General features: G+C 39.2%; 1 protein-coding gene across 4 annotated transcripts in view; it reads right to left on the bottom strand.

Annotated features, from left to right (window-relative positions):
• LOC148855668 (type I inositol polyphosphate 5-phosphatase 13-like) overlaps window positions 1–25368 on the bottom strand; it is a 74996-nt gene extending 49628 nt beyond the window's left edge. For 3 of the 4 annotated variants that reach the window (XM_088985805.1, XM_088985804.1, XM_088985803.1), the window contains exons 1-2: window positions 24417–25367; window positions 331–583 (exon numbers count right to left, since the gene is read on the bottom strand). In XM_088985805.1, coding sequence (XP_088841931.1) covers window positions 331–583; window positions 24417–25224 — 1061 coding nt within the window. In that variant the 5' untranslated portion in view covers window positions 25225–25367. Of the gene's footprint in view, window positions 1–330; window positions 584–24416 lie in introns of all 4 variants that reach the window. The other variant, XM_088985802.1, reaches the window with a different exon arrangement.
• Between the last annotated feature and the right edge of the window lie 507 nt (window positions 25369–25875).

Genomic DNA, 25875 nt, shown 5'->3' with positions numbered 1-25875 from the left:
GAATCCATAACTTATAGAGAGTTATTCGGATAAGACAAATATATGTATACATACTGAAGAAATGGTGAATACCATTTGGTTTTCCAAGATTATGATGTTAAAATTTCTACTTCCAATGGCCACAACAAAATGATCTGAAGTTTCTAATACATATTCTTCTATTATGTATTAGAACATCCTCCCGACAACATTCTAAAAATCCATAAAGATAACTAAGTTAAATTTGTAAAGAATGTTCCCAGCCAAGAGTCTTAAGCACTAAACTTTAGCCTGATCAATAATAGCTAACAGTCAATATTAGAAAAGAAATGATTTTTAGTAAGTACATACCACAATGCAAACGACTGGTAGCCAGCACTCCACACTTTTCCTCTTGAATTATCAGATAAAAGATACTTCACATCTGTAGCAGGTATGGAGCACACACCATTAACAGTAACTTGGGTTCTGAGGTCTATATATGACCTCTCCACTAAAAAAGCAGCCATATGTCTTTCCTCTGCTGTTAGTGAAAAAGCTTTTTCTATTGATTCCCAAGTCCATATTTTAACAGAACCTCCCTCAGAACCTGACCATAGATCACCTGATTTTGGAGCAATCCAATGTCAAAATCTTGAGGGTAAATGAATGACTACGCATTTAAGTGCTTTCACTTTTAGAAATTCAAGTCCACTTTACTATCATGATAATGTAAAATATTCAAGCAACAAATCCTGGCACAATAGTATAATAAAGTGACAATAGTTCTATTTCACTGCTATATATTTGACAACTGCAAGATTAGGTAGCACAAAGAATGATAAAATAGGGCCTAGAACACTGTTCAAAAATATCATCACTTTGTGCTATGATTGTGGATAATTCAAAGAACACAGCAAATTGTAAACGAGAAACCAGTGCAGGTAAAATGAATAGATACCCAAAAAATTGGTGCAGATTGAAAGAAGTGCTTTGTAGATTGCAATACACCTAGATATCTTCCTGATCCTACTTGTCATATATTTCAGAGGTTTGCTGTAGCAAAATATTCATCTAATGGTCTCAATAACACCCCCCTCACCTATCCCCAAATAATGAATAGTCATCATCATCAACATATCCAAGCCTTCCCTATTACATGGGGTTGGCCAGAAGAATCCTGTTTCATCATTCCATTCTATTTCAAGCTATATCCAAATAATGAATAGTCAAAATGGTTATATTTGCTAAAATGGGAAAAAAGTCGTAATATAAATGGGAAGAGGTTCACTAGTCAGATTAAGTGGGGAGCACCTCTATACTTCTCATTTTTCTGCCAATGTGGAGGTACGACCTGGCTAATATAAACCATCCAACAAGTAGGGAACCCTCTGGATTGACCACCTATTCAATCCTACAGTGCATGTTTTCCCTGTAGTTCACCTTTTTTATTGTTTTGCACTACAAATATTGACCATTGAAACTTTCAATTTCAATAAAGAGAATCATGTGGGGCCATTGGAATCCTCAATTATTAATTAGTTCTCTGATTTGCAAGAAAGATAGATAGATGCCTCTCAATTATATCCTCCACAGGGACTATCAGTACTTGGTTGAAATTTGAATTTGAACCCTCAATCAGTAATTAGTTCCCTGATTAGAAGTAAAATAAGAAATGTTATTTCCTCCTTCTTGGGTAAGAGGATTTCTTAATCTCATATTCATGCAAAGACATGTCCATAAGATAGTTGATATCTAAAATTTGAAAAGCTTATTTCATTTGAGAATATGCATAAAGGAGTCCAATAGGCCACTAGTGGCAGAACCTCCAAACCTTAAATCCTCGATAAGCAACCTAAATTACTCATTTAGAATTTGAACACCACATATAGCTCAGTTTAAAAATGGCAAAAGACATTTTAGGAGAAACTAAACGAAACGGCAAAGTGATTTAAAAAAAAAATGGTGGTGGAATGAAGATGTTCAAAATATAATCAAAATTAAGCAAGCATGCTATAAAAATTGGCAAAAGACTAGAAATGTAAAAAACTTGGAAAAATATAAAACCATAAGAAAGGAAGTTTTAAAAAAAAAAAGAAAAAGTGAGGGAAGCAAAATTTAAGGCATATGATTAACTATATCATACATTAGGCACTAAAGAGGGAGAGAATAGAATTCATAAAATAACAAAGAGAGTTAAATCAAGTTAGAAGCACTAAGAGGAAGATCAAAGGCTCTTGAAATTTCTGTTGAGGATTGAACTTTAAATGGGTGAGAAGAGATGCCAATGCTTTTACTGACACACTTGCCAAACAAGGGGTGGGAAGGAACAGCTTGTTTTGGGCTATGTTGTAATTGAAATTTCTGTTGAGGAGGACAAAGAGAGTTTATATCTCCCCTTTTTATCCATTTGTACTTTTTTTCTAATTTGTGAATTTGATTTTGTTATTGATAAAAAAAAATGCCAAACTCACCCAACCCCTAAACACCAACTTAAGACATTGACACAAAGAGACCACACCAACCACCAATTGGATTTTGCAAAACTACCAGTGTTTTAAAAGCACAAGGTGCAAGGCAAAGCGTGCACCTTTTTAAGCAAGGCACAAAATTACAAAAAAAAAAACTAAAAATAAAAAAAAATCAAAAGAAAATGCCAAAAATATTTTAAAAAATGCAAAAAATATCAAAAAAATATTAAACATAATGCTAATAAAAAAATATAAACTTAAATTTTAAAATAAATGTTTTAAAAAACCTATTATCTAAAATTAAAATACATAAACATAACATGTAAAGTGTATTCAAATGAAAATTTAAAAATAAAAGCAAACATATAAAGCATTTTCAAGCATGTAAAACCCACAATCTCTTTTTCTCCTTAATTGCATTGCTTCAAGTAGCTAATGTGATGTAATACATATTGCATTCTTGATTCTATGAGTCACCTTTGTACCACGCCCCTCGAGGCAAGCGCGAACAAGTCTGAATTTCTTATTTCTCATAAAAAATAATGATTTTATAACTTCAATTGCCTTTTAAGAAGATATTTTATTGCATGAATGAATGAACAACATTAGCAAATAAAGGGTTCTCTAAGCCCCCGGCCCAGCTGTTATACTCAAAAAAAGCAAAAAGCGCAAAATTTTAAAAAGGCACACATTTGGGCTGAAGCACAAGGCACATTAAGCGCACACCTAGGCGCACCAGGCATGCGCCTTTTGAAAGGGGTGCGCCGAGGACCTGAGCGAGGCACATACCCCAAAATGTGCCTCGCCTGTGCACCTAGGCGTGCCTTTTAAATCACTGAAAATTACTTCACAGCTTCAGAGACTTGGCCAATATCCTCTTTACTTCTATTATCTAGAAGAGTAGGAGAAGAGAAGAGAGATCTGAGAGACAAAACTCATAGCTGGTGGTGCCAGCTTTTGGTATTTATATTAGGGCGATCAGAACATAACATAAAGAGAGAGGGAATTACAACAGTACCCCTACGGTTGGTACTAAACAAAAACAAAAGCAAAAAATAAACAGCCTTTTAACACTCCCCGTCAAGTTGGGGCATAGATGTCAATCATGCCCAACTTGTCACATAGATCATTATACCACAAGTGATGTAACCCTTTTGTGAAGATGTCCGCAAGTTGGTCTTCAAACCTGACATAGGCGCTGACACTTCCCCTTTGACAACCTTTTCTCTGATAAAATGCTTGTCTACCTCAACGTGCTTGGTTCTACCATGCAGCACTAGGTTAGCAGCAATGTTTATGGCTGCCTTGTTATCACAATATAAAGTCATAGGTCCATCAACTATAGATCCCAGCTCACTCAACAAATTTTTAGCAGCATTATTTCAGCCACTCCATTAGACATTGCTCTATATTCAGCCTCGACACTAGACCTAGCCACCACATTCTACTTTTTGCTTCTCCATGTGACTAGGTTTTCTCCCACAAAGGTACAGTAGCCACTGGTAAACTTCCTATCATTCAATAATCCTACCCAAACTGTATCGGTATACACTTCAACCTTCAAATGCCTGTGTTTTTGGAACAATAAACCTACACCTGGGAATTTCTTAAGATATCTGAGAATTCTTTCAGCTGCTTCAAGGTGGGTGCTCTTAGGGGCATGCAAGAATTGACTAAGAACACCCACTGCATAAGAAATGTCTAGCCGAGTCATGGAGAGATATAACAATCTTCCCACAAGCCTCTTAAATTGCTTCACATCCTTGATGAATTCACCTAGATAATCACTTAATTTGTGATTATGATCAATAGGAGAATCAACAGGTTTCACTCCCAATTTTCTTGTATCCTATAATAGATCTAAGACATACTTTCTCTAGGAAATAAAGATACCCTTTTGTGAGCGGGCAACTTCAATTCCAATGAAGTACCTCAAAGGACCTAGATCTTTCACCACAAACTGAGTAGCAAAAAATCTCTTCAACTTTTGAATTCCATCTTTCCAATCACCAATGATAACTATATCATCAACATACACTATCAGGGCTGCACTTTTTCCTTCCCCTCTTTTCATAGACAATGTATGATCAAATTGACATTGCTTGTAGCCTCTTTGTTGTACAGTTACCTGCAATTTATTGAACCAAGCTCTTGGTGATTGTTTTAGGCCATATAATGACTTTTTCAACTTACACAGTTTTTGTTCATTACCTTGAGCCTGAAAACCAAGGGGTTGTACCATGTACACTTCTTCAAGATCACCATTTAGGATTGCATTCTTGACATCTAGTTGGTGAAGGTCCCAATCAAGGTTAGCAACTAAAGGGAAAAGAACCCTAATAGAGTTCAACTTAGCAACCAGTGCAAAAGTTTCTGCATAATCCACTCCATATACTTGAGTAAACCCTTTTACCACTAAACGAGCTTTATACTGCTCCACTATGCCATCAACCCTATGTTTTACTATAAAAACCCATTTACATCCAACGGGTTCCTTCCCCTCAAGAAGATCCACCAATTCCCGTGTACCATTTTTATGCAATGCATTTTCTTCCTTCATTGCATCTGTCCATTTAGGCACCAAGGGAGCTTTTGCCACATTCTTAGGAATAGGGCCACAGTTAGTGCAAGAAAGGAAGGTGGAATTTTTCATAGGAAACGAAATGGGAGATGGGATGCTCAGTGATGCAAGACCTAACACCCTTTCGGTGAGCAATAAAAAAGTCAAGATCATCAGCAATGGAGGTATCAATAGCCATAGGGTCAAAAATATCAATGGGAATCAAGGTACCTAGCTAAGTAGGATCGACCCCTAGAGAATTTGATGGCATTGGTGGTACAATTTCTAGATGCTCCACAGCTCTTGAACTTGGTTGGCCTTTCTGACAACGAAAAAAAACATAGAAGGGAGGATGATCAGGAAGAGGACGGAGCTGAACCTATTTTTCCTCATGCCTATACTCCCCCCGAGGAGAATTAGGAAAAAAATGTTCACTCTCAAAAAAGGAGACATCCATAGAAATATGATATTTCCGAGAGACGGGATCAAAGCACCAGTACCCCTTCTGAGTTGTGGGGTACCCAAGAAGATGCAAGGAATAACACGATGATCCTATTTTCCATGGGTTGGTGACAAGTTTTGAACAAAACAACAACAACTAAACACACGGAGGGGAATAAAGAAAAGGGGAGCCTTGGGAAATAGGAGTTGATGTGGAGTTTTGCACTTTAACCATCGAGAGGGCATGTGATTAATGAGATAAGCAACACAAAGGATAGCCTCAAGCCAAAAACGTTTTGGGACATTCATACGAATCAGTAACCCCCGAGCCACTTCAAGAAGGTGGTGGTTCTTTCTTTCAGCTACACCGTTTTGTTGGGGTGTTTGGGAATAGGAGCTACGGTAGAGTGATCCACGTGAAGCAGAGAACTCCGGGAGATCATTATGAAAGTATTCTTTGGCCTGGGTTTTCTTGTAATGTTCTCATTTTCTGTCTAAATAAATTTACTTTACCTTTTCTAAAAAAAAAATCATTATGAAAGTACTCTTTAGCATTATCAGACTGGAAGACTTGGGTTTCAGTTTGAAATTGGGTGAAGATCATTCTTTGAAAATCTTGGATAATTTTTTGTACTTCATCCCTATTTTGCATGGGATATGATATACCCATGTGTACCCGGAGTAATCATCAATAAAGGTAATAAAATACTTGTAACCACTCTCAAATGGTAAAGTAACTAGGCCCCAAACATCAGAATGAACAATATGAAAAGGAAATTAGATTTATTATTCTTTGAAGAAAAATGAGTTCTACAATGCTTACTCAATTGACAAGTTTGACATATAATCTCAAACTCTGACACTAACTTAAATAACTCTGGAAACACAATTTTTAATGACTCAAAAGATAAATGACCAAGACGATTGTGCCATAAATAGACTTGACTCTTAGACTCTATGACTACAAGATCAACCTTATTCTCTAGCATGTAGATTCCATCCACCATATGTCTTCTACCAATCATCTTCCCCGAGGCCAAATCCTGAATCACACGATAAGGGAAAAAAGGTTACTGAACAGTTTAATGAATTGGTGATACTACTAATAGAAAACAAATTAATAGGGTATTGTGGAACATGTAAAACATTAGAAAGGGTAGGGCCAAAAGGAAGAGAAATGGTTCATTGACCAACTATGGTAGAGAATGAACCATCATCCGGTCTCACTTTGTCTCTGTCAGAGAGAAGATGATAGGTATAAAAGTAAGTAGACTTGCCAATCATATGTTTTGACGCTCCAAAATCAATTATCCAAGGAGAGTCGGAGGAATTAAATGATACATGGAAAGCTATGGCAGAATTACCTAATGTAGACACATATGAAGTTGATGGAGGAGGAGCATCCATCTGACAAATTGCCTTACCATAGAGTTCCAAATGATCACGGAAGGAATTAATGATATCCTCCCTAGGGTCAAAGCCAAAGGTGTGTGTTTGAGCCACAGTAGTAGTCGATGGCTGGTTCTCCTAAGTAGCCATTTTGCTGTAGTGAGCTTTCTTGAACCTGATTGTCCTAACTTCTTATTCAGATCAGAACCTTGTTTCTTACTCAATTCCTAAGCCCATTTCAGCTTCCCATGAAGGTCCCAACATGTATCACGAGTATGCCGAGACTTTTGGCAATGGGTGCACCCATAGTTTGTCTTTGTCATCCACTTTTTTTTGAAAATCCCCCTTCTTAAAGGAATTTCCCCCACCTGTAAAAACACTTCCTTTCACTGCCAACACAATTGCATCTCCCCCAAAATTATTCATCAAATTTCTTCTACTTTCCTCTAATTCTACTAATGCATATACCTCTTGGACAGATGGGAGATCACTGCTTTCAAGGATTTATACTCCAATGGATTCATACATAGGGTTCAGGCCAAGGAGGAAGGCAAATACTCGCTGCTGTGAAACAAGGGACTTGTACGCTTTTGCATCTTCAGACTCCTCTCCACCCATTTACAAGTAGAGAATTCTACTTGCAACAGATAGATCTTTGCATAGTGAAATAATTCATAATAGGTTGACTTTGCTTGTTCCCAAGTCTCATAAATTGTTTCAGCCCACAAAATTTCTTCTCACCTGAGATTGCAGAGACATTAAGAGCCATGTTATTTTCCTAGTCCCATCTATCATGTTCAACATCCCAGAATTAGGTTCTTTAATTCTTCCATTTATATATCCTATCTTTCCCCTTTCAGTAATATACAACCTGATCCCCTTCGACCATTCTAAGTAATTGAGACCATCAAAAGGTATGCCAGCCATAGGGAAGGATAAATCCATACCCCCACTCACTCCATTCTGCATCGATGAAACACCAAATGTGACAGAATCTTCACTACTCATGATAACTGGTTCAAGACTTCAGGTCACACTCAAAGTAGTCACAAAAACCTAAAAAATACAATCCAACCCATGGTTTTCAAAACCAGACCGGACCAGAAAACCGAGAACCGGTCAGGTGACCGGTTCCGTTTTACCGCAAAACCTTATTTCGCCAAAACCCATTGATTTGGTCAACAAACCGTTAACCCGGGCGGTCGAACCATCCAACGGTTTTGACCATTTTTTATTTTTTTATTTTTTTTTGTCAAAACGGGCCCATCCGTTCGATTCGAACCATCGGACCGTTCGACCTGGGAACTGAACCCCTGGCCGATTCGTTGTCCGGTTCAGTTTTAAAAACCTTGGTCCAACCAGTTTCCCTCACACATTGAATTATTGTTGGAAAAATTGAATATTGCACCAGGAAACTAGAGACAGCCACCTTTTAGTTCGAACACAGTCCTTCAAACACCAAAAAAAAATATTACTTCTGTTACAGCACTTACAGGTCATCAACGACCTACAAACCAACCACCAGACTGCTGTCACAGTGCACACAGGTCACCTCTGACCTACAAACACACCACAGAGCAGTTGTTACAGCACATACAGGTCATCTCCGACCTACAACCATCACAAGGCTCACTCAATCCTACAAAAGAAGAAAGTACAGGTGCTGCTCACCTCACATCAGCTCAGTGAACCCTTTTTTAGTACGACCAGAAAAAAAGAAAAAAAAAGAGGGAGAAAGAAACTTCTGGGATCAGTCCAAAGTTGTACTCTGGTTCAAAAGGAGATTAGCGACTAGTGAAGAGAGAAGGCAAAAGAAAACTTTCTCGATCTCCTTTCAGATCAAATAGGCCTGCTCTGAGACCATATTATCCAGAAGAGAAGGAGAAGAGAAGAGAGATCTGAGAGCAAAAACTCATAGTTGGCGGCACCAACTTTTGGTATCTATATTAGGGTGGTCGTAACATAACATAAAGATAGAGGTAATTACAATAGTACCCCTGCAGTACTAAACAGAAGAGAAAAACAGAAAATAAACAGCCTTTTAACTTCTTTTAAAAACTCTCTTAAATTTTTCACCTTTTGTTAGGTCCAACCACAAATAAACCCCCTTTCATCCTAGCGAAGACTTGAAACCTGAACAAGACAATGATTTTTTTGACTTCTAAAACATCTAACAGCGTTTGGAAGTTTCTTAGCAACCTTCACACCCTTCCCACCTCCCCTTTATCGATGTCCCCAATAACTCTAAAAGACCTTTTCTCTCTTGAAATTCCTTAAAACTCAAATTAAAAACATCCTCAGCCTTATTTAACTTCTCACTCTTCCTACTCTATATAAATCACACTTTCAACTGGATGTGTCTCATCAATGTACATCTCATCTGCAACATCCTCCCCTATATTAGACCTAACCTCCTCTTCTCCATCATCAGTTAAGAGGTTTAGTCCTATATATATTTTTTCCCCTCTTTTACACTTTTACATCAACAACATTCCCACAACCAACAACTACCCCTCTCCTTACCACCTCTTCCCCCTCAATTTGCCCAATTTCACTACCATCTCCCTTTCCCCCAACAGGCCAATACCATCACAATAGTGTGCCTCTAAATTTTTCTCCAGATCAATCTCATACAGCATGAAACATGTATTTTAGAAAACCAATTTGGATTTATGACTGGGTGATCAACCATGGAAACCATCTATATTAAGACAATTGATTTTAAAATTTAAAGAGAAGAAGAGAGAGATTCATTTGGTTTTCATTGATCTAGAGAAAGCATGTGATAAAGTCCCTGGAGAGGTAACATGGTGGGTTTTGGAAATGAAAGAAGTCCTAAATACGTATGTGGATGTAATTAAGAATATGTATGAAGATGCAAAAACCAATGTTAGAGCACTTGTGGGGAGACACCAAATGTTAGAGTTGCAATGGGTCTTCACCAAGGTTTAACACTTAATCTTTTTTTTTTTTTTTTTGAGAAAAAGGTTACTTTCATTAACAGCAAAAAGAGGGAAGGATATACAAAAGATGCAAGAGGGTTACATCATCCAAAACAAAAAACCCCCCCGACATTTACAAGGGTAAATTTGAATCACCATTCAAAGAATCTCTTCCCACCCCAGATTTAGCCAAAGCATCTACCACACTATTCAACCCTCTAGGAATCCATCTAAAAGAGCAATGCATCTGAGACAAGATTTTTTTTCTTTTAATCTCATTAAAAATGTAGGAAAATCTCCAAGGTCCCTCCTTCATATTTCCTATCCAGTTGATGACAATTCTAGAGTCGCCTTCTGTGGAAAGTATTGATGTATTCTGATATTATAGCCCCTATTGTATTGTATCTTCTATTACTTTCTTTTTTCTCTGTTAGCCCCATAAGGGCTTTCTTGTAATTTCTTTGAGCTCATACAGGCTTTCTTGTAAATATTCATAATATTATAAAGGCTCTTTGGGGGCGGGGGTCGAATTCATTCTTTAACACCCCTGAAACCTGGTGTTAGACTCTCTACCAAGGTTCTAAATATCGATACACCAATAAGCGCGTATCGAGCAGTATCAGTCCTTTTCTTTGCTTTTTTTTATTTCTTTATTCAAAACCGGTTCGGGGGGCCAGTTTAAGGCTCCTCCACCCCCTGAACCGGTCAAAACCCCGATACACCCTTTGTAGGGGCATATGGGGGTGCTCTCGATACAATACGTATCGGCCGATACGGGCCAATACGTGTCAATACTTTGAACCTTGCTCTCTACTATTCATCTTGTTGACATGGTACCAGAGCATCCTGAATTACATCAGAACACATATCTGTTTTTATTTTATTTTATTCAAGTGATTTCTGCTCAAGATTGAAGGTTAATCTCGAGTTCCAAATCTGGTTTAAAGTTCTGTAGACTGTTTTGATCAGTCAGCTTCATACTGTGTTCTGTTCTGGACTTCTGCGCAAACTGCTTTAGTTAGGGTTTTTGTTGGTTCTCTTGTTTGAAGCATCAGACCTGCATAAAACTTTGGATTTAGTGTCACCCAGAGGAGCATTACTGAGATCTCCTTACCCGGTTTGGTTCAAATCAGTCTGGAAGAGTTCTTTGTTCTCCTTCTACTAGTGTTTCTTCTGGAAAAGGTGCCTAACAGATTAGTTAATCATCTCCTTCTCTTAATCAGATGCTCCAATTATTGTGTAGCCCTGGATTTGGTGTCGCCCTAGGGTTTTCATTATGTCATTCCATCAGCCCAGATATCAGACTGCTTGGTTGAGAGTTTCAAACCCTTCTTGGATTTGACAATCCTAAAATTTACTATTTCTGGACTGTCAACTTTAAGTCCTCTGCTTCCAAAGATGTTTATGGTATTTCTTTGAAACTTCTAGAATTTTTTGTATGCTGGGTTATTTTTCTGATCTTCTGAACTGAAGTGCACCATTGCCGCACCTATATTTTCTGTTATTACTGTGTTTGGACTGTTATTTCTTGCTGAAATGGCCTCCGATAGAGCAGATGTCATTCCAGTGAAGCTCAATGGAGCAGACTATGGATTGTGGAAATTTCATTTTGATTTTTATGTTGAAGAAAAGGGATTGGAAGGGTATTTAAATGGGGATGTCGTTAAACCACCTGAAACTGATACTAAAGCCTTCCAACAATGTAAGTTGGATAATGGCAAACTTGTTTCTTGTATTCTAAGCTCTATAGAATCCCGCATTGCTTATGAAATGTATTTCCATCTGAAGGAAGTGTATCAGTGTGAAGATATATCTTGATGTACACTATTAGAGTAGTTCTTGTTGTACAGTATCGTATTCTTATTATTTTATTTGTTCTTTTTATCTTTCAGCCCTGTAAGGGCATTCTTGTAACTGTACATATCTTTTATCTCTTTAATATAAAAGAGACTCTTTGGGGTGGGGGTCGACTATTCTTGACACCCCTAAATCCGTTTTCTTCTTGTTCTCAATTCAGTTCACATGATATCAGAACAGGTTGCCCTTTGATCTTCCTTCTCTCTGATCCACCTTGTTTTCGTGACCTATTGAGAGCCCTCATCTCCTCCAAGTGGTCCTGGACTGTTTTAATCTCTCCAGGAACCCGTTTTCTGTTTTCTACACACCCAGAGAGAGAGATTTTATTGGATCTCTCTCATTTGAAATCCATTTGCAGCAAGATTTGAAAGGAGTTGTCGCCTAGCCCTTCCCAACATACTCTGAAGGTTTTACGAAGATCCTGAAGTGTTGAGAGAGATCTGGACTTTTCTTCTAGGCAGCTGCGCCCAGACTTTCCTTTTCTGGACTGTGTGTTCAGTTTTCCTTTATATTGGATCTTGAACAATCTTTGGTGAAAGTAAGGGGTTTCTATCTCAATTTTTTTACTCTCTTGGATTGATTACAGCCTATTTCACTTGTTTTTGGATCAATTTTTACTTCAATTTAGTTCCTTTAAACTTCAGTCAAACCCTATTTTGTGCTACTTTCTTACTGTAATGGCTTCAAACAGAGGTGATATCATTCCTGTGAAGATGAATGGACAGAACTATGGGATGTGGAAGTTCCACTCCGACTTTTATGTTGAAGGAAAGGGTTTAGAAGGATATCTGAATGGAACAGTCACCAAACCAGCTGAAACCGAGGCCAAGGCTTTACAACAATGGAAGTTGGACAATGGTAAACTTGTTTCTTGGATTCTGAGTTCTATTGACTATCATATATCTGTACCTATGAGGATAATGAAAACAGCATATGAGATGTGCATGTATCTAGAAAAAGTTTATCAACAATCCAACGTATCTAAACAATATCAGATAGAATCAGAAATATTTTCTTACAGCCAAGGAGATAGGAGGATACAGGAGTATTATTCTGGTTTTCTTGATATATGGGCTGAATATGAGATTGTTCACATTGAACCCTCAGATCCAGTAGAGTATATCTTTAGAAGCACTTTGAGAAGAGAAAGGTGACTCAGTTCTTGATGAAACTCAGACCTGAATATGATATAATCAGGTCCAACATTCTGAGTAGGGGAACACTTCTAGATATGGATTCTATTTTAGGGGAACTTCTGAGAGAAGAGACTAGACTTCTCACTGCAGCCGGGTTTGATGGGAAGATGGCTGAAGTTGGGGCTGAAACAGCCTTTGTTGCTCATGGGGGTAAGAAGCCAACCTCCAAGCACCTCACTGTAAGAAGAAGAATGTGTGTACCTATTGCAAGCAACATGGTCACATCATTCTAGACTGTCCATTCCGACCAGCTAAGGGCTCTCAGAAAAATACTCAGCCCCAGGCCTATCAGGCAACAGATGGACAAGCAACAAACACTATATCTACCAAGGGTGAGTCTTCAATGAAAGGAGATTCAACAGGTGTCATGGATGAAGAAAGGGTTTGGCAACTGGTATCTTCTACTATTTCCTCTGTTTTCTCTGCTATTGGCTTGTCCGGTAAGTTCTCTACATATTGTTCTTCCCCTTCACATGCTTGGATTATAGATTCAGATGCCACCGACCATATGACAGGAGACTACCTCAATCACCCAATCCCTTCCACTAAAACTCAAAATAAACATATTATTACTGCTAATGGTGAAAAGTTAAACATCATTGGTAGTAGTGATCTGTCCCTTCAACTATCACCAACCAAATCCTTCCCTCTCCAAAACCCTCTTAGTACCCAACCTTACTACTAATCTGATTTCTGCTGGCCAACTTGTTGATGAAGGAAATGTTCTCACCTTTTCTACTGATGGTTGTTTGATACAGGACTGCTACACTGGGAAGGTGAAAGGGAAGGGGCGTACGTTGGGCCATCGGCCATCTGTTTGTGCTGGAGTTCGAGAAATCTCAATCAGGGGCATCCTCACCTTTACTTAGTTCTTCTTTTGTCTGATTCTCTATTGAGTTATAAAAATAATGTTTGGGATTTATGGCATAAACAATTAGGTCATCCATATTCCCAAAAATTAAAATTTTTGTTTGACTCTAGTTTGATTAAGAATAAAATTCCTCCTGTTCATACTTTTGATGTTTCTTGCACTACGTGTTGTTCGAGTAAAAGTCATGTTTTACCATTTCCTCATACATCTAAACATGCCACTAAACCATTTCTTCATACCTCACAATTGGGGTATAGATATTTCGTATTATTTATAGATGATTGTACCAGATATACTTGGATTTATTTTCTGCGACACAAATCAGAAGTCTTAGGTGCATTTAAATTGTTTCATACTATGGTGCAAAATCGATTCAAGTGCAATGTGACTATCTTCCGCTCAGATTCAAGAGGAAAATATAGAGATGGAGACTTCCTGGCATACTTGAGGAGTAATGGAATTCAGTCTCAATGCAGCTACCCAGACACTCCACAACAGAATGGTGTGGCTGAATGGAATAATGGACATATTCTCAGTGTTGTGTAGACATTACTACAAGAGTCTCATACTCCAACTTCATTTTGGGTAGAAGCAGCCAGTACAGTCGTGTATTTGATCAATTTTCTTCCATCCTCTGTTCTTGGCAACACTTCTCCCTTTCAAAAACTTTTTGGTTATCCCCCAGATTTCTCTAGCCTTCATGTTTTTTGTTGTCTTTGTTTTGTTCATCTTCCTGTTCGTGAATGATCTAAATTAACTGCTCAATCTGCTATGTGTGCCTTTGTGGGATACAGTCCTGACCACAAAGGATTTTTGTGCTATGATCCTACTATTCATCGTATTCGGATTTCTCATAATGTTGTGTTTCTTGAACATATCTCCTTTGTTGGGATTGCTAGATTGTTTGCTCCTTTCATCTCCGTTTTGCAGGACTTTGATTCCAATGACACAACTACTTCCTCAACTGAAAGAGATCTTCTTGTCTTCACCCACAAGCGGCTACGTGTCTCGGCTCCTGCGCCTACAACCCCCCTTCCACCCGGTCTAGAGAATCCATCTCAGGTATCCTCTATAAGTGATACCTTGACCAATATCCTCCTATTTCAGATAGTAGTTCGGTTATTCCACTTCGTCATTCTACCCATATTTCTCGACCCCCTGACCGCTATGGTTTTCCTTCAAACCATAGTTCCTTTTCTATTGTACTTTCTTCCACAGATATCCCTATATCTTATCAACAAGCCATTAGAAGTTCTTAGTGGAAAGAAGCTATGGATGCTGAAATTCAAGCCCTCCATGAGAATGATACTTGGGATCTTGTGCCAGCTCCTCCAGATGCTTCTATTGTTGGAAACCGTTGGGTCTATACGATCAAACTGAAGTCAGATGGTTCTCTTGATCGATATAAGTCCCGGTTAGTTGCTCAAGTATACAGTCAGGAATATGGGATTGATTATGCAGAAACATTTGCCCCGGTTGCTAAGGTCACCACAGTTCGGACTCTTATGGCCATATCTGTTGTTTATTCCTGGACTATTTACCAATTAAATGTGAAGAATGCTTTTCTTCATGGTGAACTAAAGGAGAGTCTATATGAAACCTCTACTTGGATATTACAGTGATCCTTCATGTGTCTGTCGCCTGAAGAAGTCTTTATATGGTCTGAAGCAAGCACCCAGGGCTTGGTTTGAGCACTTTCGAGATGTTATTGCAGCTAGGTATAACCAGAGTTCCTCTGACTACTCTCTATGTTAAGAGAAGACCCCAGGGTATCACTATTCTCCTATTGTATGTTGATGACATGCTTCTAACAGGGGATGATCATGACAGCATTTGTGAGCTGAAGTCCTTACTTCATAACTCATTTCACATTGCGGACCTAGGTCCTCTCACTTACTTCTTGGGTTTGGAGGTTCATCGTAGTAGTCGAGGGTATTTTATTTGTCAAAAAAAATACATCTCCGATCTCGTCAAATTAGCTGGAATCACTGATGAGAAACATGTTGATACTCCCCTAGAGCTGAATATCAAGCTATCTAAATCCGAAGGCCTCATCCTTCCTAATGCTACCTTGTACCGTCAGCTTGTTGGCTCTTTGATCTATCTTACTATGACTAGACCTGATATTTCACTTGTTGTTCAGGTCGTCAATCAATTTGTCTCTACTCCGCGACAACCTCATATGACTATTGTTCGTCACATCATCTGTTATGTTAGAGACACAACCTCTCAAGGATTGTTTTTCTCTTCCTCATCATCCATACAGTTGAGGGTTTATGCTAATGCTGATTTGGCCGGTAGCCCTGACACTCGTCGATCCACTACTAGGTGGTGCGTCTTCATGGGTGACTCCCATTTCCTGGAAGTGCAAGAAATAGCAAACTGAAGTCGAGTATAGAACTATATTTTTTGCATGTAGCGAGATTGTTTGGCTGAAGTCCCTTTTTATGGATCTTGGTATTTCTCTTCCTACTCCTATCCCTCTGTATGCCAACAACACCAGCGCCATCAAAATCGCATCTAATCCAGTCTTTCATGAGAGGACTAAACATATCGAGGTGGATTGTCACTTTATTAGAGACCTCCTTATTGCAGGCTCTATATCTCTTCCTCATGTAGCCTCTCACATGCAAATTGTCGACATCTTCACCAAGGCCATGACTAAAAGTCGACATCTCATTCTTGTGGGCAAACTAATGCTGATGTCTATGCATCAGTTTGAGGGGGAGTGTGAAGATATATCTTGATGTACACTATTAGAGTAGTCCTTGTTGTACAGTATCGTATTCTTATTATTTTATTTGTTCTTTTTATCTTTCGGCCCCGTAAGGGCATTCTCGTAACTATACATATCTTTTATCTCTTTAATATAAAAGAGACTCTTTGGGTGGGGGTCGACTATTCTTGACACCCCTAAATCTGTTTTTTCTTGCTCTCAATTCAGTTCACAATCAGCAATCTAAATGTCAAAGCAATATCACATCGAATCTAATGCAAGTATTTTGTAATATTTATTGATGATTGTATTAAGTACACTTGGATTTATTTTCTTCGGCACAAATCAGAAGTTTTCCCAACATTTCGGTTATTTCATGCCATGGTACGAGTTCGGTTTTAGTCTTGTATACGTATCCTCCGCTCAAATTCAGGGGGAGAGTACATTGATGGAGACTTCCTCTCTTATTTGAAGTCTAATGGGATACAAGTTCAGCAAAGTTGTCTAGATACCCAGCAAAATGGAGTGGTCGAGTGCAAGAATGGACATCCTTAGTTTTGTGAGGACCTTATTACAGGAATCGCATGCACCCTCTTCCTTTTGGGTGGAGGCAGCTAGTACGGTTGTGTGCTTGATCAACTACATTCCTTCTTTTGCTCTTTTCAATGTCTCTCCTTTTCAAAAGTTGTTTGGTCATCCACTAGACTTTTCTTCACTTCATGTGTTTGGTTTTCTATGCTTTGTGCATCTCCCTTCCTGTGAGCACTCCAAATTATCTACTCAATCTACTATGTGTACTTTTATGGGTTATAGTTCTGACCATAAGGGATTTTATGCTATGATCCATCTGTCCAACGTATTTGTATCTCTCGCAATGTTATGTTTCTTGAACATATTTCTTTCTTTGATGGTGTTGCTAAATTACCTGCTCCTTCAATTTCTATCTTGTATGACTTTGATTCACAGGACACTTCTTCTTCGAAGGTTGTAAAAGATCTTCTTGTCTTCTACCTCAAGCAATTGTGTGCACCAGACCCTACTCCTGCAACCCCCGTTCCTATCGGTTCAGATCATCCCACAGTTGTGCCTATAAGTGATACTCCTCCTTTTTTAGATACCCCTCCTGCTTCTGTTCTTCTTCGTCATTCTACTCTCACTTCTAGACCTCTTGACCGCTATGGTTTTCCTTCAAACCATAGTTCCTTTTCTACAATCCCATCCTCTATAGATATTCCTCATACCTACCAGTAAGCCAGTAGCAGCCCTCATTCGAAAGAGGCTATGGATGCAAAGATCAATGCCTTACATGAAAATGACACTTGGGATCTTGTGCCTACACCCTCAGATGCTCCTATTGTTGGAAGTCGATGGGTCTACACCATCAAATTGAAATTTGATGGCTCCTTAGACCGATATAAGGCTCACCTTGTTGCATAGGGGTATACGTAGGAATATGGTATTGATTATGAAGAAACATTTGCCCCAGATGCTAAAATTACTAGAATTCGTGTCTTTCTAGCTCTACCAGTTGTACACTCTTGACCTATTCATCAGCTGGACGTGAAGAATGCCTCTCTTCATGGCCAAATCAAGGAGACAGTGTATATGAAACCTCCCCTAGGGTACTGTAGCGATCCCTCTCTTGTTTGTAGATTGAAGAAGTCTATCTATGGTCTGAAATAGGCTCCTCAAGCCTGGTTTGAGAAGTTTCATGATGTGGTTGTTACTGCCGGTTATAGCCAATGTTCTTCTGACTATTCTCTATTTGTTCATAAAAGATCTCAAGGCATCGCAATCCTCCTTTTGTATGTTGATGATATGTTAGTTGACCGGGGAAGATGATGAGGGAATTCAATAACTTAAATCCCTGCTTCATAATTCATTTCATATGAAGGATTTGGGTACTCTAACCTACTTCCTAGGACTTGAGGTTCAATGAAGTGATCAAAGATATTTCATTTGTCAACAAAAATATGCATTTGATCTTATCAAGTTGGCGGATCTCACTCATGACAAGCAAGTTGATACTCCCTTGGAATTGAATCTCAAGTTATCCAAAACAGAGGGTCGATTACTTCCCAATGCCACACTCTATCGACAACTTGTGGGTTCTCCCATTTATCTTACTATGACTCGTCCTAACATCTCCCATGCGGTTCAAGTTGTGAGTCAGTTTGTTTATGCCCCTCGTCAGCTCCATTTGACTAATGTTCATCAAATTATTCGATATATTTGTGGCACATTATCCCAAGGCATGTTCTTTTCCTCCTCATCTCCTTTTTTTTATCAATAACAACAGCTTCATTAATAATAAGAAAACTATGAAACTTTAGATACAAAGGGGGAGATAAAATGTCTTAGCTCCCCATTAACAGAAAACAATGAAAGAAAATTAAAAAATAGCCCAAAAGATCCACTCCCTATTCACCCCTTGCTTGGTCAACCCATCCACAAATGAGTTGGCATTCCTCTTCACCCAGTTGTATTGTATCTCGATGTCCCTACACAATCCACTGTCCTCTTTCTTCAACCAATATTTAATTCCTTTTCTCTTTGAATTCCTTCCAACACTGCAAGGATCTCAGCCCTAAGAGAGTCACCTTCTCCAATAGGGCCTGAGAACAAAGCAATAACAATCCCTTCCTCATTCCTGAAAACTACCCCAATCCCAGAGGGCCCTGGATTTCTTACACTACTGCCATCAAAATTCAGTTTTATAAATCCAGAGGGAGGAGGGGACCAAGAGTCATCTTGCACCGAACAGTGGTAGCTACCTCTTTCCAATTTCTTAACAAGTCAGCCACAGGAAATTCTGAAAACAATTCCATAGATTTTAGCCAGTGGGCAGCCCTTAATGGTATTAGGTCTAACAATTCTTCCAGGGTTCTTTCCTTGTTTGAAAAAATACATGAATTTCTCTCTTACCACAGTGACCAACACAAGGCTGCCCTAATACTCCTCCACATAATCTTCCCTCACTTCTTAGGCCATCTGAAAAATGAAGGAGAGAGCAAACTTTGGACACTCTCGGGAGGATTCCAAGAACACCCAAAGCGGGAAAAAACCCACTCCTATACAGTTTTAGTAACCTTACAAGAGACCATGAGGTGGTAACCAAATTCCCCATCAGCTTTACAAAGAGAACATTTGTTAGGAAGTAGACAATAGTTGGGTCTCCTTCTCAGAAGTAAGTCAATTGTGTTTATTCTTTCTAGGAAAATTTCCCAACAAAAAAAACCAACCCAAGGAGGAATAGGCTTGCTCCAAATTTCCTTAGCCAGAAAGGACAACCCAATGGGGACAGAAGGCTGAGTTAAGGTTTCAAAGAACGAAGCACAAGAGAAAGTACCTAAGGTGGAAGGGGTCCAAATTCTGGTGTCTTCCTTATTAGGATCTAAGAAAACATTCTCAAGGATGGCTAGCAAAGGTAAAATGTTGTCCAAGTCCGTATCCCTAATTACCCTTTATAGGCCTAGGTTCCACCCAAAACCAGAAGTGGAGTTTGAAGGACCCAAGAAAGAAGAGATAGGTTCATTTTTCAAGTCTGACAGAGCGTACAGGGAAGGAAACTAGTCCTTCAGATGTGAATCCCTAACCCAAAGTTGTTCCCAAAACTTTATTCGGTTACCAGAGTTTAGACCATACCTGATCCAAGGGGAAAAAGTTGAAAGCAGATTGTGAATGGATTTCCAAGGAGCAGCAGCTGTAGCCCTTGCCGCGATTCCAGGATCCCAACCATTGTCTTCCAGCCCATGTATGATAGCCACAATCTTAGTCCACAATTTATCCCTTTCAATTGTATACCTCTACAACCATTTTCCCAGCAAAGACATAATCACTTTGTTCGAGACATGTTTCTTGTAGGGTCTATTTCTCTTCCTCATGTGGCCTCAGATATGCAAATTGCAGACATTTTTACCAAGACCATGACAAGGACAAGACATCTATTTCTTGTGGGCAAACTGATGCCTATGCCTTCGCATCAATTTGAGGGGGAGTGTGGAAAGTATTGATGTATTATGATATTATAGCCCCTGTTGTATTGTATCTTCTATTACTTCATTTTTTCTCTATTAGCCCCATAAAGGCTTTCTTGTAATCCTTGTGGCCCATAAGGGCTTTCTTGTAAATTCCTTGAGCTCATACAGGCTTTCTTGTAAATATTCATAATATTAAGGCTCTTTGGGGGTAGGGGTCGAATTCATTCTTTGACACCCTTGAAACCTGGTGTTAGACTCTCTACTATTCATCTTGTTGACACCTTCCACAATAACCAGGGAGGCATTCAGATTTAACACCTCCCTAAGACCCCACCAGTATTACTTGGAACTTTGCTTCCACAGCTTCTGCCACATCAATGGGGCCACTGAAAGCCCAAACTAGATTGCCAGAAGAATTTAGAATTCTACCCTCAATACCTATCTGACATCTATGATTAGAAAGACTGGTGCAACTACCATCAAACTGAAAAATGTATTCAGTTGGAGGTCTTGGGAGAAGAGTAGGATTTGTAGAGGTTGTCAAGGGTGACAAATTCAAGATCTTCTCAAGGTTTTTTTCTAAGTTACCTACATAAGCCACTTCTGAACAGCTTAGAGGCTCTCAACCACAAGTTAACTATAGCACTGATTTTGCCTTTTAAATCTTCTATAGAAGTGATTTGTTTACAAAGACTCTTTTATTGTGTTCTTCGCAAAGGCACCACATTACAACATGGATTCCTCTTTTACCAGATTTACAAGTTGCAACCTGTCCATTGTAATTGGAAATCAATCACTGCATTAGGGGGAGCCCAAAGGAAGCCAAGTGAATGTTACCAAAGACCATGAGCTACCACACAGTTAATGAGCGAATGTCCACAGGATTCATCATCATTCATACACATCACACACAAGGAGCAATGTAGAGGAACCCTTTCCTTTCGTTCAGAAGCCTATCACAGGTATTAATACTACCATGGGAAGCCTCCCAGACAAAACAACAAACTCTAGGAGTAACTGCTGATAGCCAAATCTTCTTATGGGGGAAGGAGTTAACTAAGCCTTGCACTAGCTTAAGGAAAAAAGAGTTCATAGTAAACACATCAAAAGAAGAAGGCCACCAAATTCTCTAATCATTGGTCAAAGGGGCAAGGAAAATAGAGGAGAGAGAAGACAGAAGAGAGGACATATAATCAGTTTCTTCATCAGATAAAGCTCTACGGAAGTTGAAGTTGAAAGAGAGGTCATGCTCCCCTCTAGAAATAACCAAGGAGATAGTGCCCTCTTTAGAAAAGGAAATTCTGAAAAGGAGAGGGTAAGAAGTGTGGAGTAGGGGTGCTCATAAAAAGACGAAAAACCAACCAAACCGAGAAAACTGAAACGAAAAATATGGTTAACCAAACCAATTGGTTTGGCTTCAGTTCAGTATTTTCGATAAACCAAAGGACTGGTTTGATTTTCAATTAACCTAGAAAAAAAATTTGGCAATTAACCGAACTGACCAGTATATATATTTTTAATATATATCATATATTATTTATATATAATATATAAATGTATATGCATTATGTACCATCATCATCATCCATGCCTTATTTCCAACTATATGGGGTCGGCTACATGAATCCTATTTCGCCAATCTATTCTATTTAAAGTCATATCCACTGCTAAATTATTAGTACTTAAATCATTTCTTACTACTTCTACCCATGTCCTTTTTGGTCTACCCCGAGCTCTTCTCGCCCCTTCAATGCGTAACAAATCACTTCTTCTAACTAGCACAATTGGTGCTCTTCTATGCACATGCCCAAACCATCTTAGTCTATACTCTCTCATTTTATCACTTATTGGAGTTACTCTTAGGTTCCTACGGATAACTTAATTCCTAATCCTATCCTTTCTTGTTTTTTCACTCATCCGTCACAGCATTCACATTTCTGCCACATTCATTTTCTAGACATGTTGCTTCTTAACTGCCCAGCACTCTACTCCATACAACATAGTTGGCCTTACAACTAACTATTTTATAGAAGTTTCCATTTAACCTAACTGGTATTCACCAATGTTTTAAAACGCAGAAGAGTGATGTGAGGCGTTCCACTACCCAAAGGCATGAGGCGTAGTTCAGACGTACAAGGCGTAAGCCTCCTTAAGAGGAAGGGAATGAGGAGGAGGAAGAAAAGGATGGAGGACCTCATTTTTCTTTATTTTTAATAAAACTATTGTATATTAAGAAGAAGGAAGATGCATAACACTAGCTAAAAGAGGGGGGGTCTTTTCTTTCCCCTTCTCTTTCCTTTCCTTCCCTTCCTTCCCTTTTCATTTCTTTCTCTTTTTTCTTCTCTTTTTTCTTCTCTTTTTTTCTTCTCTTTCTTTCTTTCTTTTTCCCTTCCCTTTCTTTTCCTTTCCTTTCTTTTTTCTTTTTTTCTTTTTTTGTCTTTCTGTACGAGGGGTGTGTGTGTGTGTGAGGTGCACAAAGTGTACGCCTCTAGCACACCTCATGAAAAAGGCATATGAGATGTACACATTAGAGGCATCAACGCCTTTGCCATATACCTCAAGGTGTTTTGGGGGGCGCCCTGAGGAGGAGGTTGGATTCAAAGTTGATTATAAGCTGGTTGCAAAAGGAGGAGGAGGCTGGTTGGTGGGATTATATTAATGAAAAAAGAAGGTTTAAGTGGATGTCACAGGGAATGGAAGTTAACCTGCAGTGGGTGAAAAGAGATGCTAACTCCTTTGTTGATGCATTGGCTGAGATGGGAAGGAATCATCTTTTTGGGACTATGTTGTAAACATGCAATTCTATTTTGGTGAGTGTTAAGAGAGTTTATCTTCTCCTCTTAACTTTGTACCTCTTTGGTTTAATTTTAATGAATTCATTTCAATTATTGATCAAAGAAAACTACATTAGAAATGCTGATAAAAAAAAACTACATTAGTATGCAATGTATATTTAATAATAAGAGTGAAAACCAAGGTACCCTTAAAATTGGAGACCAAGAGATAACTCAATTTGGTGCCTTCCATTACAAAGATTCAATAACTCATAACAAAGGAGAGACTGAGGAGGGTCCCGCCCATTGAATTAGAGTAGGATGGGCAAACTAGAGGGGTACATCTAAAGTCTTATGTCATTGGCACGTACCACTTTGCCTAATGGGAAACTTCTATAAACAGTTTTAAGGCCAGTTATGCTTTATAGAGCAAAGTGTGGGCAGTTAAGAAACAGCATGTCTAAAACAAATGAGCGTAGCAAATATGTGAATGCTTAGATGTATGAGTGGTAAAATTAGAAAGGACAGATTTAGAAATGAAGTCATACAAAGAAACCTAGGAGTATCTCCCATAGGTAAAGATTGAGACGGTATGGCCACATGGATAGAAGACCATCTACAGCACCATGATCTATTACAAGTTGAAGGGGCTAGAAGAGCTAGGAGCAGACTGAAAACGACTTGGGTGGAACATCGAAGTAATAAGAAATAATTTAAGCACCTATAATTTAATGATGGATATGGCACTGAACAGAAGGGAATGGAAAAACAGGATTGCCAACCCCATATAGTTGGGACAAAGCTTAGATTATGATGATTCTGCAACAAGTACATAATTAAAAATCATCATCAAAATATTAATGAAGATCAAAATGACTTTAATTATTGAAATCTTCAAATTACTTCACCTCTAATTTTACTATAATACTAGTGAGGTTTGCATTTAAAATAGTGTTTTTGTGCATTTAAATGCCCAAAAAGTATATAATTTGGCCATGTGGGAATGTCATCGCAAAGGAATCCATTTCTGACTTCGTTACACATTCAAGGAGAGATAGACAGTTCATCATATTCTCATCTCCCATCCTTAAATCATATTTCTCAGGAGAAACAAGCTTGGTAATGCAAACGACCAGAACTATTGCTTACTATATCCTCCGTGTTGTGGAAAAGCAAAGACAAGTGGAACTTAAAGAAAAACACCAACTAATCACAACAAAAGTTGGAAGAACAAAAAGGCGAATCCCTGGAAAGAACTAACCGTAAGCAGACATAACAATGGATAGAACAGGCCCACGATGGGCATGCCATGCGAGACTTTCCCTGAAAGAAGTCCCATCCAAGGACTGATCCATCTTCCACGACCTAATCTTCCCATCCTTGTGTCCCGTCCAAATCAGCCTATTTCCCTCGTCCACAGCCATACACATCGTCGCAGACGTCTGATCCGACTCATGGAACGGCGCTGCATCTTCGTCCCCTCTGCGAGCCCTTCCCCTAATTCCGTACCAGGTCGTATACATATCAGAGAAACTCCAAAACCTTACACCATCTTCCTGCCCAGCCCACAACTGAGTCTCAGTACACACAATTGTCCTTAAGAAGCACCCCACTTGTGTTTCCCTCAACGGGTGAGGCCTCAATTCCAAGCTCGGCGGGCGATTGGGATGCATCGCGGCACGAAGTGGCACCTTAAAGATCCCATTCCCTCCACCACTGCCAATAAACTCCGGCAACGATCGTCGCTGCTCGTCTGAACCATCCGACAGCTTCTGCTCCAAAAAATGGCTGACATACTCCCGCTCGCTGGCACTAGCAATACCACCAAACCGCCTGCCATTGCCGCCACCACCACCGGAGGGATAGAATTCATCATCAGAGGAGTCGTAGTATCTGTTGACGTCTTTAGGATATCGCACTTCTTCAAGACTGTGCTTTCTCATTAGTTGAGGCCTTTCGTGTCTAGGTACGCCTAGTTGTTGACTGTAGCAATGCATTTTCCGATGGGGAGGAACCGTGCTTAGAGATGTTAACTTGTCCCCGTCGTCGTCCTCGATTCGTTCCTCCATGATCGACGACTCTCCGACCTTCCGAGGTCGAACCAGAGAGAGATTCTGGGTTTTTCCGATCGGATCGAGGTGTTTTTTGTCTCCGGAGAGCAAGGCGCGGCTTATTGAGAGCTGACGGACGAGAACCTCTTGTCTCAGCTTTCGCTTCCTTAATAAACGTTGTTTTTTAGTCTATATTATTATTTTTTTTATTATTATTATTATTTTATTTCATATTTAATGCTTTTCGTTATGAAGTTGATCTGCATCGTCGTCAATAGACGCTTGCTGTCAAAGATGCACGCTTGTACAGAATGCCACGTTTACGACGTTCTAAGAATACTGTGGAGATTATGTTGATCGAACGGTCGTAAAAGTTCGTTTGGTCAAAGATGACTCTATTCTAATGAGGCCACGTTGCATTTTGTAGGTAGAGTTAGGCACGATGGTGTAATCCTGTCTCTGTTCCGAAGGACAACCTCAGTGAAAGTGGTTTCTCTGACCGTCGAATTGGAATAAGTGTGATGTGAGTTATTCTTATTGAACGTTTCGCAGAGGATGCCTTGCATGAGGCCAGAAATCGTTGACTTAATCATTCACTTCTTCGTTGGCGGGGAGCTCTTGGTTCGTTCGTCTCTACCTCTACGGATCTGTATAACCAATTACAAGTGG

Source organism: Nelumbo lutea, chromosome 4 (genome assembly GCF_056320005.1).
Source record: "Nelumbo lutea isolate HS-2025 chromosome 4, American lotus-T2T, whole genome shotgun sequence".
NCBI lineage: Eukaryota > Viridiplantae > Streptophyta > Magnoliopsida > Proteales > Nelumbonaceae > Nelumbo > Nelumbo lutea.
The sequence above is the reverse complement of the archived record's forward strand: the minus strand, read 5'-3'. Positions and strand labels throughout refer to the sequence as shown.